The 13773-nt window shown below is 48.4% G+C and overlaps 9 protein-coding genes across 10 annotated transcripts; 5 read left to right on the forward strand and 4 right to left on the reverse strand.

The window, feature by feature from the left end:
• Window positions 1-87: 87 nt before the first annotated feature.
• Window positions 88-1010, forward strand: FOIG_11586 (uncharacterized protein; the record flags this gene model as incomplete). Its single annotated transcript, XM_031212159.1, has 2 exons — window positions 88-152; window positions 206-1010. 2 exons carry the CDS (start codon window positions 88-90, stop codon window positions 1008-1010), a joined length of 870 nt encoding a protein of 289 aa, XP_031058136.1.
• Window positions 1011-1645: 635 nt separating this feature from the next.
• Window positions 1646-2855, forward strand: FOIG_11587 (uncharacterized protein; the record flags this gene model as incomplete). Its single annotated transcript, XM_031212160.1, has 2 exons — window positions 1646-2057; window positions 2107-2855. 2 exons carry the CDS (start codon window positions 1646-1648, stop codon window positions 2853-2855), a joined length of 1161 nt encoding a protein of 386 aa, XP_031058137.1.
• A 728-nt stretch (window positions 2856-3583) lies between these two features.
• FOIG_11588 (uncharacterized protein) lies at window positions 3584-3936 on the forward strand (the record flags this gene model as incomplete). The annotated part of the gene is made up of 2 exons (XM_031212161.1): window positions 3584-3669; window positions 3723-3936. 2 exons carry the CDS (start codon window positions 3584-3586, stop codon window positions 3934-3936), a joined length of 300 nt encoding a protein of 99 aa, XP_031058138.1.
• Window positions 3937-4121: 185 nt separating this feature from the next.
• Window positions 4122-5558, reverse strand: FOIG_11589 (uncharacterized protein; the record flags this gene model as incomplete). The annotated part of the gene is made up of 3 exons (XM_031212162.1): window positions 4650-5558; window positions 4294-4599; window positions 4122-4241 (listed from the first exon to the last, which is right to left on the reverse strand). The coding sequence occupies exons 1-3, from the start codon at window positions 5469-5471 to the stop codon at window positions 4122-4124; spliced, it is 1248 nt and encodes a 415-aa protein (XP_031058139.1). The 5' UTR covers window positions 5472-5558.
• A 282-nt stretch (window positions 5559-5840) lies between these two features.
• FOIG_11590 (uncharacterized protein) lies at window positions 5841-7254 on the reverse strand (the record flags this gene model as incomplete). The annotated part of the gene is made up of 1 exon (XM_031212163.1): window positions 5841-7254. One exon carries the CDS (start codon window positions 7252-7254, stop codon window positions 5929-5931), a length of 1326 nt encoding a protein of 441 aa, XP_031058140.1. The 3' UTR covers window positions 5841-5928.
• A 733-nt stretch (window positions 7255-7987) lies between these two features.
• Window positions 7988-9167, forward strand: FOIG_11591 (uncharacterized protein; the record flags this gene model as incomplete). Its single annotated transcript, XM_031212164.1, has 2 exons — window positions 7988-8370; window positions 8420-9167. The coding sequence occupies 2 exons, from the start codon at window positions 7988-7990 to the stop codon at window positions 9165-9167; spliced, it is 1131 nt and encodes a 376-aa protein (XP_031058141.1).
• Window positions 9168-9319: 152 nt separating this feature from the next.
• On the reverse strand, window positions 9320-11417 carry FOIG_11592 (uncharacterized protein; the record flags this gene model as incomplete). The annotated part of the gene is made up of 8 exons (XM_031212165.1): window positions 11212-11417; window positions 11091-11161; window positions 10972-11042; window positions 10631-10922; window positions 10514-10585; window positions 9760-10464; window positions 9608-9712; window positions 9320-9556 (listed from the first exon to the last, which is right to left on the reverse strand). The coding sequence occupies exons 1-8, from the start codon at window positions 11279-11281 to the stop codon at window positions 9320-9322; spliced, it is 1623 nt and encodes a 540-aa protein (XP_031058142.1). The 5' UTR covers window positions 11282-11417.
• A 279-nt stretch (window positions 11418-11696) lies between these two features.
• Window positions 11697-12376, reverse strand: FOIG_11593 (uncharacterized protein; the record flags this gene model as incomplete). Its single annotated transcript, XM_031212166.1, has 2 exons — window positions 11697-12046; window positions 12101-12376. 2 exons carry the CDS (start codon window positions 12374-12376, stop codon window positions 11723-11725), a joined length of 600 nt encoding a protein of 199 aa, XP_031058143.1. The 3' UTR covers window positions 11697-11722.
• Window positions 12377-12673: 297 nt separating this feature from the next.
• FOIG_11594 (uncharacterized protein) lies at window positions 12674-13705 on the forward strand. Of its 2 annotated transcripts, XM_031212168.1 has the most exons (3): window positions 12674-12858; window positions 12907-13247; window positions 13299-13705. In XM_031212168.1, the coding sequence occupies exons 1-3, from the start codon at window positions 12804-12806 to the stop codon at window positions 13626-13628; spliced, it is 726 nt and encodes a 241-aa protein (XP_031058145.1). In that variant the 5' UTR covers window positions 12674-12803; the 3' UTR covers window positions 13629-13705. The 2 variants fall into 2 exon arrangements, with proteins under 2 accessions (XP_031058145.1, XP_031058144.1); XM_031212167.1 differs by having other exon boundaries at window positions 12907-13705.
• Window positions 13706-13773: the final 68 nt, after the last annotated feature.

The following is a 13773-nucleotide window of genomic DNA, read 5'->3' on the forward strand; positions in this document are numbered from 1 at the left end:
TGAATCTTTGGAGCTGATTTGCCCTTCGGGGCATCAGGGGATGGCTCTTTTCACGATGAATCTGTTGACTTAAGCTTCATCCGGCTGATGTGCAATCTCGCAGATCTATCATTAACCTTGGCTGATTATGGTTCCTCCGAAGGCAAGAACTCGTATGTATCTTCCTCATGGCGACATACCAGAGCCACTAAACCTTTGATATCAGCGTTCGGCTTTTTTCGGAGTACCTAAGAAGGTTACCTTCTGTTACATCAGCAACATTGGTCTTCAATGATTCACCATCAAACGACTTCTCTAGCTTGACGTTGACAATTCATCAAAACTGGGATACCCTTTCACAATACGGAAAGGTATTCATAAATACTCTATTGTCTCCGAGGTTGTACTTTGAACAGGTTCTGCCCGATGCTTTTGTTGATGCTGGCTTCAACTTCACAGCTTTGCATTGGCTTCGCAACATGCCGGATGCATCTTCAACCCCCTCGTCCTTATCTGCTGCGGCCCACGAGGATTTTACCACCTTCCTCTCAGTCCGCCATAAAGAGGTTCGCCAGCATGGAACTATGACGATTTGCATTCCCAGTGACGGTGAAATCAGCGTTTTGCCGACCTTTCGATGTTTCGAAACCAGTCTTCACAGCCTCCATCACAAGTGTCGAGTAGACCCAATGATTGCTAGGCGGCTTCCAATGTACTTTCGGACATTCGACGAGATTCTGGTATCTATTGCTGCTGTCGCCACGAAATGGACTCTCAAGAACCACCATGCTCTACCACTCATGCACACCTCGTGGTCACCTGAGGTAATTGAGGCAAGTTCTGAACAAGCCAGAATGTCTGCTCGGAAGAGATATACAGATGCTGTGGCAGGCTTTGCACTTGCAGCATGTTCTCAATTCTTCATCGACGGTCTGAAACCTCAAGTTTACCATGGCCAAAGCCCTGGAGAGGAAGCGATCCGTTTGAAGGAGGGATTCATGACGGACTTGACCTCTGCATTCAAGGAATAGTTTCTCCGTACTCACTGCACGGATAAAGTTGGGTTCACATATGCGCTGCTAGAGTTGGAAAGATTGTAGATCGTACACATCTCATGTCAGCCTGTTGTCGTATGGTCCAAAGGCGGGAAGCTGAAAATATCTCTATTTTTGTCAATGTTGCCTGCACGGCCATATCGCCTCATACTGAAACTCATTCAGTCTCCTCGGCGCCGGTATCAATTTTCCCATACTCCATTATTTACGAAGATGTATTTTAATGACTAGAGTTTTACGCATTATCAGGCACTGTGCTGCAGTATGGCCTGCGTGGTATGATGTGTTGGAAAGCCGCATCGACGCGTATTTGTTGTTTCGCCACCTGGGAGTCTCTCATAGGTCCATGGTGCATGTGTTTGGCCTCTTACGTGCATTAGCTAAGGTCGGCTGGGAGAAACCGGGAAAAGACGCAGCCCCAATTGGCTGCAGTTTTGAGGCCAGCGTTGGAACCAACAGTAACTAATTTGCTACTGCATCTTCATTTGCCAAGGCCGTGGTCGTTCCTCGTTACTTTTCCCATGTCTCATTTCATATAACGCCACTGTCCTTGCTTTTTCCTCGGTTTATTTTCACCAGACAGAATCTCGGTTGCAACGAGTCCTCTCACTATGGCTGAATCTATAATGGATTTATACCGATCAGCAATGGTGGCCGAGGACCGGCAGCCTTCGATCGCTGTTGAGAATACATCGCCCGTCGAAGACTCAGTCAATGCCTCAACCGCTGAATATCGACCGCTCAACAAAAGAGACAGGATGAAGATGAGGAAGAAGAAAAGAGAAGAGAGAGCGCTGGCCGAACTTGATGCCGCAAAGCTTACGTATGCCAATGGCCAGGAGACGGTATACGCAGATGGATTAGTAGCTGTGGAACCAATCATGGTAGCAAATGGCCAAGGGCTGGAGCCTGCTGGACGTGAAGCTGACATAGAGGTCGTGCCTCCGGAGGAAGAAGAAGCGCCAGAGGCTGAAAGTGCTCCTGAGCTGGTACATGAGTCCACTCTTGTAGGACACAGCCCTAGTAAGCTTGCCTTTTTCAGCTTTTGACCTGACGCTGACGCCTCTGACAGCCGCTGAGACCGACATACCGCCAGCAGCGCCTGATGAGCCAGCGAGTCCCATATATCTACCCTTCAGTTCCCAGCATAAACTCATGGTCTATCTGCAGCAGCGGCTAGAGAGCATGTGCTTTGTCTTCGCACAACGCGTTATGCCGCACGCCCTCGATCGTCGTGGTTGGGATTGTGCCGAAATGGTTCAGTTGCAGCATTGGATGAGAGATTCTGTCTTCCAGGAATACGTGGAGGGTAAGATCCTTGACGTGGAACAGTCCGCTCAAATGCTCGATTCTATGATCGAGATCTGGCGCTGCGCTGTTAATCGCAAGCGAATCGACACAACCTTGTTGGAAACTCTACTCCGCTCCGCTTTGGAGCTAGCTAGGATTCTGGAAGAGTCATCCTCCGTCGACGAGATTGGACAACTGCGAGACAATGTCATCCAGGCAACGCAGCGACTGGCAGAGGAAACCCAGATACTACAGGCCAGGTACGAGACAAAGCTGCAGGGGATTACAGCTGCCCGAGCAAAGTTGGATATCTTGGAGGAGAAGACCAAAGCCGCGCTGTCCAAGAGGCTGGAGCAGAGTCAGTCCATGGCCAATGGTAGAATCATCATGTTTATACGCGAGGCAGAATGTTCAACCCCAAAAGTAGCTCTGCCTGAGGGGTCAACAACAAGATCTTGCCTTGACTGGATGAACGACCTTGAGAGTAGCCTGGCACTTGGAGAGGATGATCGTAAGGACTTTGTCGGTTAGGATCATGCCAAACGTTCATTTTAGGGTGACTTCGTTATAGCTTGTCGAGATTGGGCTAGGCCCGAAGTTCCATTTAGTAATTGTTGCTTTGACCAGCACCAACTGCCGGTTGCGGCATCACTCATTCTCCATCATTACTAACAATCTTCATCGTTACCTGAGCCAATGTCGTCAGTGATGCTTAGCTCATGGATTTTCTAAGCACCTCGGCAATAGTGGGATAAACGGCGGCAACAGCCTCACGGGCCACCCAAGACTCTGATTAATCAGCCCGGAACAAGCTGAATCGGGACATTGATTCACGGGAAGCCGATTTTAGTGCGATATGTGGGTTAATTGTTGCACCGTGGTGGAGTTTAGTTCCATACTCGGGGTTCTCGAGTTGTTCCGTAAGTGGAGATATCGGCCAATGCCTCGGCATCTTTCTACTCATCTCTCAAGGAGCGAGAAAACTTTGAACCAGAAATCAAAGTGCCAAAAATAATCAGTAAAAAGCTTTCCAAATTTTATACCAGTCTTGCTTTTGTCTTTTTGTAGCTAAAGGTGGTGGCCTGGGGCTTTTCTCACTCCCATTAGCTCATCTATATTGGGTACCGTATAGCCGGGCCCTCCATTATTCGTATAAATGGATACAGTCCCGAGCAATTGGTAACCCAGATCGATCTTTTTCTCATCCTACTACATCATCCATCAGTCCAATAAACCTTTTCAGTACTTACTCCTACATTATGGCTACCGTCGTTATTCAGTACCCTGTCGGTCACGACTTCGATGTCGACTACTATGTCAACACGCATATGCCTCTAGCCCACAAGTGAGTCTCGGTATCCATCCTCTCCCCAAAGAGAAATGTCTAATGAACCATAGGCTCTGGGGCCCTCAAGGTCTTGTCAGTGGACAGGTCATCAAGCTTGGTGGAGACAGCCCTTACCAAATTTACACTATCATTACATGGGACAGCTTGGCTTCGTTCCAGAAGGCCAGCGTTTCAGAGGAGGCGAAGGAGATTAAGGATGACGTGAAGAACTTCACCACCGCGACGCCTACCTATGTTATTGGCGAGACTGTCGCCAAGGCTTAGTCTACATATCGTCCTCGATGGAATGAGTGCGGTTGGAATTGGAGTCGTTTTGATGTCAAATGATCATGGTGGCGAATTTAGAAAGAATATAATATATTATGGGAGAAGAGGTGATAACAATCTCATCAATAGAGACCGAGCAACGGTATTCCCGTGATCGTGCCAAGAAAAAGAAAAGTTCTAGTTCATCCCGACTTGGCATTGAGTTGCCATCTCATCTTTCCGACATCCAAATCCGCATCTGGTCCCTTGGTTGCCTTGACCAGCTCAAAATCTCCTTTTTGGATATACACCACAGCGGTATGCTAAATGCACGTCAATATCGGTCCCTGCCCTTGAAGGACTCAGTATACTTACTGTTCCCAATGTCAGGTTCAGCATCCCTTCAAAGAACTGCGGCTGGTATTCTGTGGTGGCACTATTACTCTTGATAAGGCCGAGGATATTTTGAACTGCAACCTCGCCTTGCATCATACAAGCCCGAGCTTGTTTTGCGCCTCCAGATTGAGCAACATCCCCTACAGCAAAGATGTTCTGTCGAGAAGAGGGCAACTTTTGGACTTGAAGTGTTGGTTTGACTAGGATCTCGCCGTTGGATGCGATACTCTTGGGAGAATATGTGGCGAGGATATCAGATCGTGGACAAAGACCAGTGCAGGGAATCTGTAATATCATGTTAACTTGAGAGGTTCTATGGTTGGTCTGTTACGTACCACGAGGTCGAAGGTCTTAGTCTCTCCGCTGGAAAAGGTGAGACTGGTCTCCTGGACAGATTGACCAGCATCACTTGGGAAGACAGGTCTCTCGCCTAACCTGACCTCAATATCTTGATTCTTAAGTGCAGATATGACATGATCATGGAGCTTCTGACCAAATCTGGGCAGGAGTTGTTGCCTGGAATGAATGAGGGTAACGTTTTTGTTGGGGTACTCTTCTTTAATCTCGGTCGCCAGTTCGACCCCGACCGCTCCAGCTCCAATTACTGCAACCCTGTCGGCCTTGGCCACGCGTTGCTGGAAACCTCGTAGTTCTTTAATTGCATCTTCCTTGATCCGTGCATTCAATCGAGCTGGAGGAGGCTGGGCTGCGCCAGTGGCAATCACGAGATAATCGTAAGGAAGAGAGACACCGCCGACGGTGTGAACATGGGTCTCAGTGATATCAGATGCTTCGTCGCAGACTCGTTGGAAGATGCCATCCGGAGCACCTGCAGCGATGTTGTCGTACGTAATGAAAGCATTATGCTCTCGTCCTGACAAGACGGAGTTTCGAGGGAAGCTGAACGCGTAGTTAAAGTGAGAGTGCTTTTCGATGAGAATAACGCGATAGCCGGAGGGAAGCGTGTGAGCCAAACGTTGAGCAACAAGACTCCCCGCAAAAGAGCCTCCAACGACGATCACGACACGTGAGTCAGGTAACAGTCGATACGTAGCTTTATGGATAATTGATTGCCCCTTGTGCACAGCCATGCTGGCAAGATGGGACACGATGACTTTGACAAAGTCGAAATAGAAGCTTAGCTGCTGTAGACTCATTGTGAAGACGGGCACGCTGGGCGGCAGAGTTGGAGACGTTGCAGATCCACTAAAGGCCGAATGCGAGATGATCAGATAAGATCTTTTTGAATGAGAATTTTCGGACACGAGAGAGAATTAGCGGAAGCGGGTTCATCCGCGGGATCCGATTTCCATGCAGACTCCGTGGGTAAATCACGGAGATAAATGAATAAACCGACTTCTAACGGTGATTTCGAGGTTTGGGACAGGGGTTCTCCGAAGTCGGCAGAGACCAAACTGGCTTATAACGAGACTGTTTTGAGAACAGATCAAGGAGAAACTAGTTAGAAAAGATGCGTGTAATTAAGGAGAATTATCTTGCAAAAAAGTGTTAAAATATTATAATATCTGCTCTTCTGCTTTGGCGAAAATGAAAAAATAAAATTTGTGTCTGTTCCCTGGCCCAATACACCGACACGGATTCGGTAAATTCGTATCAGAACACCCAAAGCCGTGACAGGCCACCCACGCCGGCAGCTGGATCTGTTTGGCGGCTGCTGCTTCTAGACCCTGATCCGAACACGTCCTCCTCATCGGAAAAGCTTGGCGGGTGATCTTCTGGCGGCGGCTGGATCCATTCCGTATTGCGCTCTGCCTCAGGCCTGCTAAGAACCTTAATTGGCTCTTCACCAGATATCTCAAAGCTTTTACCGGCAGCCTCCCCTGTCATTTCCCATTTCAAGCGGTGCGTGTGCCGAATGTTGAATGTTCGGAAAGATGGATAGAGGTCCTTGCTTCGCTGCAGACGAAGGGCAAGTTTCGCTCCGATATCGAGACCCTCTGGTGGCGCCATATCCGATGCTGAACCACCTCCCTGTAACTGCTGAATCTCTGTAGCTGGAATTTTCCATGGGATGTATAAATCGTCACCATACTGATTAAAGGCATCTTCGGCATGTAGTGTTACCCGAGCCTCGCAGTCTGTCTCATGAACATTCTTCCCCTTTGGACACTTGACTTCCGTCTTTGCGACAACGTTGATGAAAATTCGGGTTATCTGAATTGACGGATGACCGGGCTTCTGTTTCTCAAGGTCGAAGCCTTGGGGTGGAACTGCCAAGACCAGGAATGACATGGGATCTGGACCTTCGATCTGTAGCGTTGTCGGTGTCTGAACCTCAACGCTGGCCACCAAAGGGTAATCGCCTTGGAGAGTGAGGGTATGGCGTGCCGTTTTAAGACCTATCTGAGCTGACAAAGGCTCTGGGTTGATATACAGCATCCTGAAGGGTAGTATTGCTTCAGAAGTACCAGAACCTCTCGACGTTGTCTTCAACTCTGCCTGCAAGTAATACTCGACAAACGCTGACATGCCAGACATATAGTCGTAGCGTTCAATCAAGAATGTCGGAGGGAGAGGTTGTTCCGATACATCCCCTTTAAGATAAGTCTGATCCGGCCCTGCCAACGGCTGCAGTGCAGATACATCTACGTGATTAGGTAGGCTGGTTGAGAATGGCCAGCTCTGCTCCACATCGTGTTCAGCGATATGTATAGGGCCTTCTAAAATAGTTCTTGAGTACTCTGTCGATTGCAGAAGATCGAAGCGTCCGCGATATGTCGATGTCAAGTGCCCACGCCTGGTCACCATTCGCGATTTACTTCGAGCATGCAACGAGATACTGACAGTTGCCAAAGAAGCGACGATATGAGTCTTCCGTGATATTTTACCGGTAATCACTTCTCCAGGAATGTATGTTGAATCCGGACGATCCAAGTGAATGGTGAGCTCAGGGCCCTTTTTGACAGGAGTTTGCGGCATATTGGCAGAAGTATCATTTGTGTTGTTCTTTCATAGAATCAATCTGTTGTGATTGACGTGAGGCTCTCTCATATTGATAATGGACTTGAGTGAGCAGCGTCGCGTGCTCTCGTCAGACGCGGAGAGATAAAGTCACATCACTTCCATTTCCAGCGAAATGTACGTCATCTCAGCCTTACAAGCCTCATTCAATCGGATGCTTGCGCCATCTTTCTATGTGCTCGGGCACAAGGCCAACAGCATTACATCATGATCGGATGGCGGTCCACCGCCTGGAGAGAGTCACTGTTGAGTTGGTCACTGGTCTCCTTTTTCTTTCTGTGCACCTCTCAGCACAGCCTCTCTCAAATGAGGATGTTAGGTAATCGAGGCTGAAGCCACAAACTTTAGGCACAACGATAACTCAGGCCTAATGACCCAAGCAGGGGCAGGCATTTCGAGCTTCGCCTTTATTGCAAATAAGGTCACTGGCGAGGATAAGAATAGCCCCTAAAGATGTCCATGCTACTTGCAGTTGGGCCAAAACCCTTAATTTAATTTAGTGGCTTCAATTTATTGGCACTATTGACAAATATTAGCGCGCTAGACCCGCCAAACGCACCGTCAAAGCCTTCTGTAATCTTATTCCCAGCCAGGAGACCTCCACTGAAATTCGAAGTGGTGTCGAACCGAAATAACCTTAAAACCTTTTCTATCACTGATTCCTTTGCCATCTTATATCTTCAAGCTCAAGATGGGATCCCAAATATCTGTCGTCACGTCGACCGATGCGACGGCCGTCGCGAGTGCGATCTTCAATGGCGCCGGCGTTTCAGTCACCGACGCGACATTCGAGAAGTCATACTGGGAAGAAAATGGACTTGGCGGGAATCTAGGCAGTGCCGGCATATTTACCTCTGGTCCTTTTGGTATCGGATCAGGCGGTATCTTGACGACTGGTTACTCACGGGACGCAGATGACAGCAGCTATGGCCAGAACGTTGACACGCAGATTGACGGCTCAGATTATTGCGGGCCTGATACGACAAACGCAGCTGTCTTGTCCGTTGAGCTGGTCGTGGAGCCAGAGTATAACGGATTATCTATTGAGTTCATTCTTGCGACGGAGGAAGACTTGTGAGTGACCCATCCCTTGTTTAACATTCTCATTAACAGAACTTTCCAGTGTTAATCCAGATCCAGTCGGTATCTACTTAGACGGCGTTCAGTACGCCGTCGATACGTCAGGCAACCGAATTACTGCAAAGTCCGAATACTTGGCTTCTCCTATTGGCATTACTGAACCTAGTAACCCTTCTCGAAGCACACAATACGAAAGATCTTCACCTCCGCTGATCATGGGTCTACCTGCAGCCCCTGGTGCACATACAATGATCTTTGCAATTTGCGATGCGAACAACGGACTCTTTGATTCAGGTCTGATGGTGAAAGCCGGCGGATGTGTTGATTGCGAAGCGGACATCAAGATCAACTATGCGACTACTACAACAACTGTTGGCCCGACGCCCTTCGTGCGCACCATCCAGGCTTCTGGAACCGTGTCTGGTACTGTTGTATATGGCGTACCCGAAGACGCGACGACTACTACTGAGGACGTAGCGACTTCAACCGAAGTTACAGCCACTACTACAGAGGCAATTACTTCGAGTGAAGATAGTAGTACCGCTGCAACTACTCAGAGCACGGAGGTATTATCCACCACTGAGCTGTCATCTACTACCAATGCGGATACTACATCGACACACACATCAGAGTCTCTGTCTTGGAGCGAAAGCTCAACGCAGATTCTTGCTACCACTACTAGCGAAGAGTCTGCGTCAGCGACCGGAACAACGACAACTATCGACCCGTCTACCACCATGATGTCAACTCAAGGTGGATTTACTACGATTCGAAGAGGATGCCGGCCGTGATAATTTAGTTGGGGATTTTGTATTAGCTTTTGAAGGCAAGGGATAGTCCTGCTTGATTGACAGTACAAACTCAATACAAAGGGCTTTCTTTCCACGAGTTTCATGGAGCCAAGGGGAGCCCCATGTTCCGGGGACCTCTTTACAAGCAAACTTCACACCCTGGTCCCTGTTGCCATCCTCTTGTAACTCGCCTCAGTCTTCTCACGAATTCTTTTTCCCCAAATCATCATTGGAACATGGAGAAACGCCATAGCCAGTGCCCATAACCCCATGACAATCGTCATATTCTGCAGTCCTTGGGCATCAAGCCATGGAACGAGGGCGAACGAGATGGCAATGCTGAAGGCATTACGCACAAAGGCAACCCCGATAAATGCTTCTCCGGTAATCTAGTTGGAGTTAGCGTGACTTGCTTTATGTGAGATTGTGGATTCACATACCGCTTGGTAGCTATCGATGGTCACGCAAAGCGCAACATCGCTCAGACCACCAAGTCCAAAGCCAAAGATGGCACTACCAATACTTGGATAGATCCAATGCATGCCCTGTTACTGTTAGTAGCTAGACGTGATAGATGTGAAGCTTTGCCTACCTTTGCCGTAGTGATACCGAACATGATAAAACCACCGCTCATACAAACTGCTGGGAAGTGGTTCAGCTGAAGTCGCATTTCCGGTTCGTAATACCCGTAGTTCTTTCGTGTGAACCAAATAATAGCTCGATCGGAAACTGCGCCGTAGGCTGAGCCCAAAATACAGCCGATAAATACTCCTAGGCTCATATTCCCAACCCCAACGGTACCGAAGTTGTACGGTGGCTGTGTGAAAACAATAGAGATGATTGACGCCTGAGCGGAGATCCAACAGAGGCAAAATGCATACGTAAGGGCTGTGTACATGACGGCTGGGAAGCGGAACAAGATAACGACAGCGGTCCGTACAACGCCAAGTAAGCTTTCGTCGGTTTTTGTGACCAGTCGCATGCGTTGACGCCATGTGAGAAGCGGTATATCCGAGTTGATCCGATATAATGGGGCATTCGATGTTTCCAGTGTGATACATGTGCTCATCTCGCCACTCTGTATTTCCGAGATGTTGTCCTTCTTCGTGGCTGGGATAGGAGTTGGGACCTCGGAGGACAGTTGCTGAGCTTCGAGACGCGGTATGTACTTGCTCTCCTCGAAGAAGAAACAGAAGTAGAGTAAAAGAGCGCCGTCAACTGCGGTGGTGATCCAATAGCAGCGCCTCCAGTTTCCATCCGCGGCCATGTATCCTGCAATTACGGGGCTCAGAAAGCTCTGCTATGCGTCAGTAACAATTCCCCTGTCGGTATAGTTCTCGACTTACACCAATCATGACCATCACCATATATAGACCATTTGCACTACCACGTTGATGGACGAAATACAAATCGGCAATCTGTCCTCGGTCAGTGTGATCCTTCTCAATGCATTATTCCCATACCGTCATCTCGACAATGCTCTCGTTGGTCGCACTAGCGAGTCCAAAGATCAACTGTGATACATATAATTCTGTCAGGGTCTTCATGCGCGCCGACCAGATGGCCATGGCAAAGATGATGGCTGTTGTAAGCAGGTACATCGACCGACGGCCATACTTCACCGCCGGAGGAATGAATAGGATACAGCCAACAGTGGTTCCGACATAGTTGAGGGCGTTCGCGTTGTTGAGTTGACCGTAAGACCATCCGAATTCTTGATTCCAGAGGACCCAGAAGATAAGCGGCAAGGAAGTCCTGTCAACATTAGTGGCTCGTCGCTTAGTCGAAGGGCCTGGTAGCTCACTGGGTAAAGATTATGGCCGTGACTGCGAGAATGGGAACAAAGTTCATAGACTTGCGAGCACGCGACCAGTTCTAGCCAAGTCAGTCAAGTCAGTCGCATCGTATTTGGCGCATCCATACCAAAGGATCGTTGGGGTCGTCAGTCGGCATTGGTTGCTTCACCAATTGAGGCGCTTCGGCAAGACCATCCTCTACCATAAATATGAGCTTGTAGACGAAGCATCAGTATCTGTATACTCACCACCAATGAGCCGGACCGTACCCGGCGGTGTCGTGAACTCTGGAGGAGCTGGTGCTACTTTTCTGGGCATGCTGAAAACGTGAAGAGTATTGCGAGAGAGATGTCTCTTGGGTGGGTTGAGCCGTGGACTTATGTGACTTCATATCAGCAACTGATCCAGGGGTTTTATGTAGGCGTTTATCTCTGTATTGGGATGGCTAGTTGTGATACCTCCTGCGAGTCAAGATAGCATAGCCAGATGATCGATGCCTTGGGGCTCCGCCTACCTTATACGGTTAGTCTTATCGCTCAAGTCTGTCCAAGCAGCCGGGTTCATTGTCCGAAATGCGGGGGATGCGGGGAGCTGTTGAGGATAAGGTTTAGTAACTTGGCAACATACGGCAACATTCTTGACCAGTATCGAATTTTGACCGTTCTCTACTTCGGCACATATCGTAATTCAATGCAAGTTTTCCCTATCGAGTGGTCAACTTGATGAATAATATGTCATTGAGTTGGTCTGGCCGATTGTTTATCTGCCTACGTAAACATCTTCAACCTTCTGTCCAAGAAAGTTGGTCAATCGCCAGCAATCTATCACAGCAGCCCCTGCAAATGACTGCAAAGCTCCGATGGCCACGATACCATTCATCCAATTGTACGGGCTATTTCCTGCTGCTTCAAAAGTGATATGAGTAAAGTATTCCACCTCATCCTGCGTATAATCCACGTCAATTGAGTCTGGTTGGGAGAACTCGATACCCGGCCCAGGACGGAACAGCCCTCGAGCCTGTACAAAGATATGATGTCCGTCATTTGTTTTAATCGTGTACCTCGCATCCAGCTTGTAGTAAATCTATTCCTGTTTGTCAACACAGAATGCAGCGATGCAGGCCGTTAACGCGCATACCTTCTTGGAATGAACTTGTTCTGCCCAATCAGCACCACTGTTCTCGACAAGTGTTCCCTCTATACCTGGTCCTTTTACAGTACCAGACTCAATACCTGCAATTGACCTCGTGATACCTGTGCCTTGTATGTTTTCGATATCGTAGCCATTTGTTGGGTGCATCTTGGCAACAAGGCGATACACAAACTCCAACCCTGGAGCCCTCATTGCCGGCATGTCAGGGTAAAACTGGTTACCGGGGCTCGGCTGGGGGATAGAATGAGATGGCTGCGACATTGCTTCAACTGATGGAACAAGAGAAGTCTATTGGATGGCTGGATGACTTTTAGTGCTATCTCTAAACCGTCGGATCTGTTAACCTTGTTTATATAACTACGCGTTTCTTACACAATGATGCTTGAGATCTTCAAGCCTCTCATTGTGACATGGAGGGCAATCAATCCCGCGCGGTACTGCATGCTTTTCTGGGTGTAGCGCAGACTTATTGTTGATCGTTACCGCTTTAAGTAGCCGGTGCCGCGCAAATCGAGGGTCCAGACCTTGTCTCTGGTTTCTGCACTAAACGAGACAGGGACGGGTTTCACGGGTTCCGACAATGCGATAGCCCGCGTGTTCATCGTTCGTAGTTTTTGAGAGAGAAAGTACAGATAAGACAGGCGCAGAGTAGTCACTATCCCTCCTGGCATCGGTATTCCGGGTCATCATGTCAAAACTGACGAAGAGTTCGTGTAAAGTCCAGATGAGGCCACTTGGCCTGGGTTTGTTCGTCGGTCTCTCTCCCAGTCTCCTCAACTAACTATCTCCAGACTATGGCTCAATCAAGACTGCTGCTGAGATCATCAGCCTTTCTTTCGCCTCAGATCCCTTGATCCGTTGGCTCTCGCGTGACCGCTCTGGTCCTGGCTGGGAGACTTTGACACCTACCCTGCAGCAATGGCAAGAGGCACGCCTGCGCGAGTATGCAGTCCGTGGAATCGCCATGGAAGCCGCTACAATGGATGATACTCATAGAAGCGTTGGATCTTGCTTTTTGTTTCCCCCCAGGCCAGTGTATCGATGGCTGAACCCACTCTGGTGGCCGTCATATTTGCGAGTCTTTTGGGACGAGTGGTGGGTCCAACCAACTGAACCATTCTGTCTAGAAAAGGTGATACAACTTGCACAAGTCAATAATAGCAGATCTAACAAGCCCTCACAGAGGATCGGAATCATGATGGAGTCTCATAACGATTTCGAGGAGAGGATCAAGAAGAAATATCCACCAAATTCTCTATACTACCTCGAGATTGCTGCGGTCAGACCTGATACGCAGGGAATGGGAGTTGGGAAAACGATCATGCAATGGGTGGTGCAGAAGATAGGAGACTATCCATGCTATATTGAGTGTACAGACAGGAATAATGTCGCGTTTTACGTCAAGTATGGCTTTGAGGTTGTCGAAGAGAAGAAATTGGTGGATGAGGAGGACACGATGCCACCAACGACTTTGTTTTACATGATTAGAGATACATCAGCACTCAAGAAGTAGTGTGAAAATCGATATATAACGACAAGTTCTCTGAGGCTTTGTTTGTTTCTTATTTTAATGGTTGCACGTATCTTTGAAGTGACTTTTGAGAGGTGAAAGTTATGTAGAATATGTACCGCTTATGCATATGTAATGCACACGCTAA

This window comes from Fusarium odoratissimum (genome assembly GCF_000260195.1).
Source record: "Fusarium odoratissimum NRRL 54006 unplaced genomic scaffold supercont1.22, whole genome shotgun sequence".
In the NCBI taxonomy this organism is placed as follows: Eukaryota; Fungi; Ascomycota; class Sordariomycetes; order Hypocreales; family Nectriaceae; genus Fusarium; species Fusarium odoratissimum.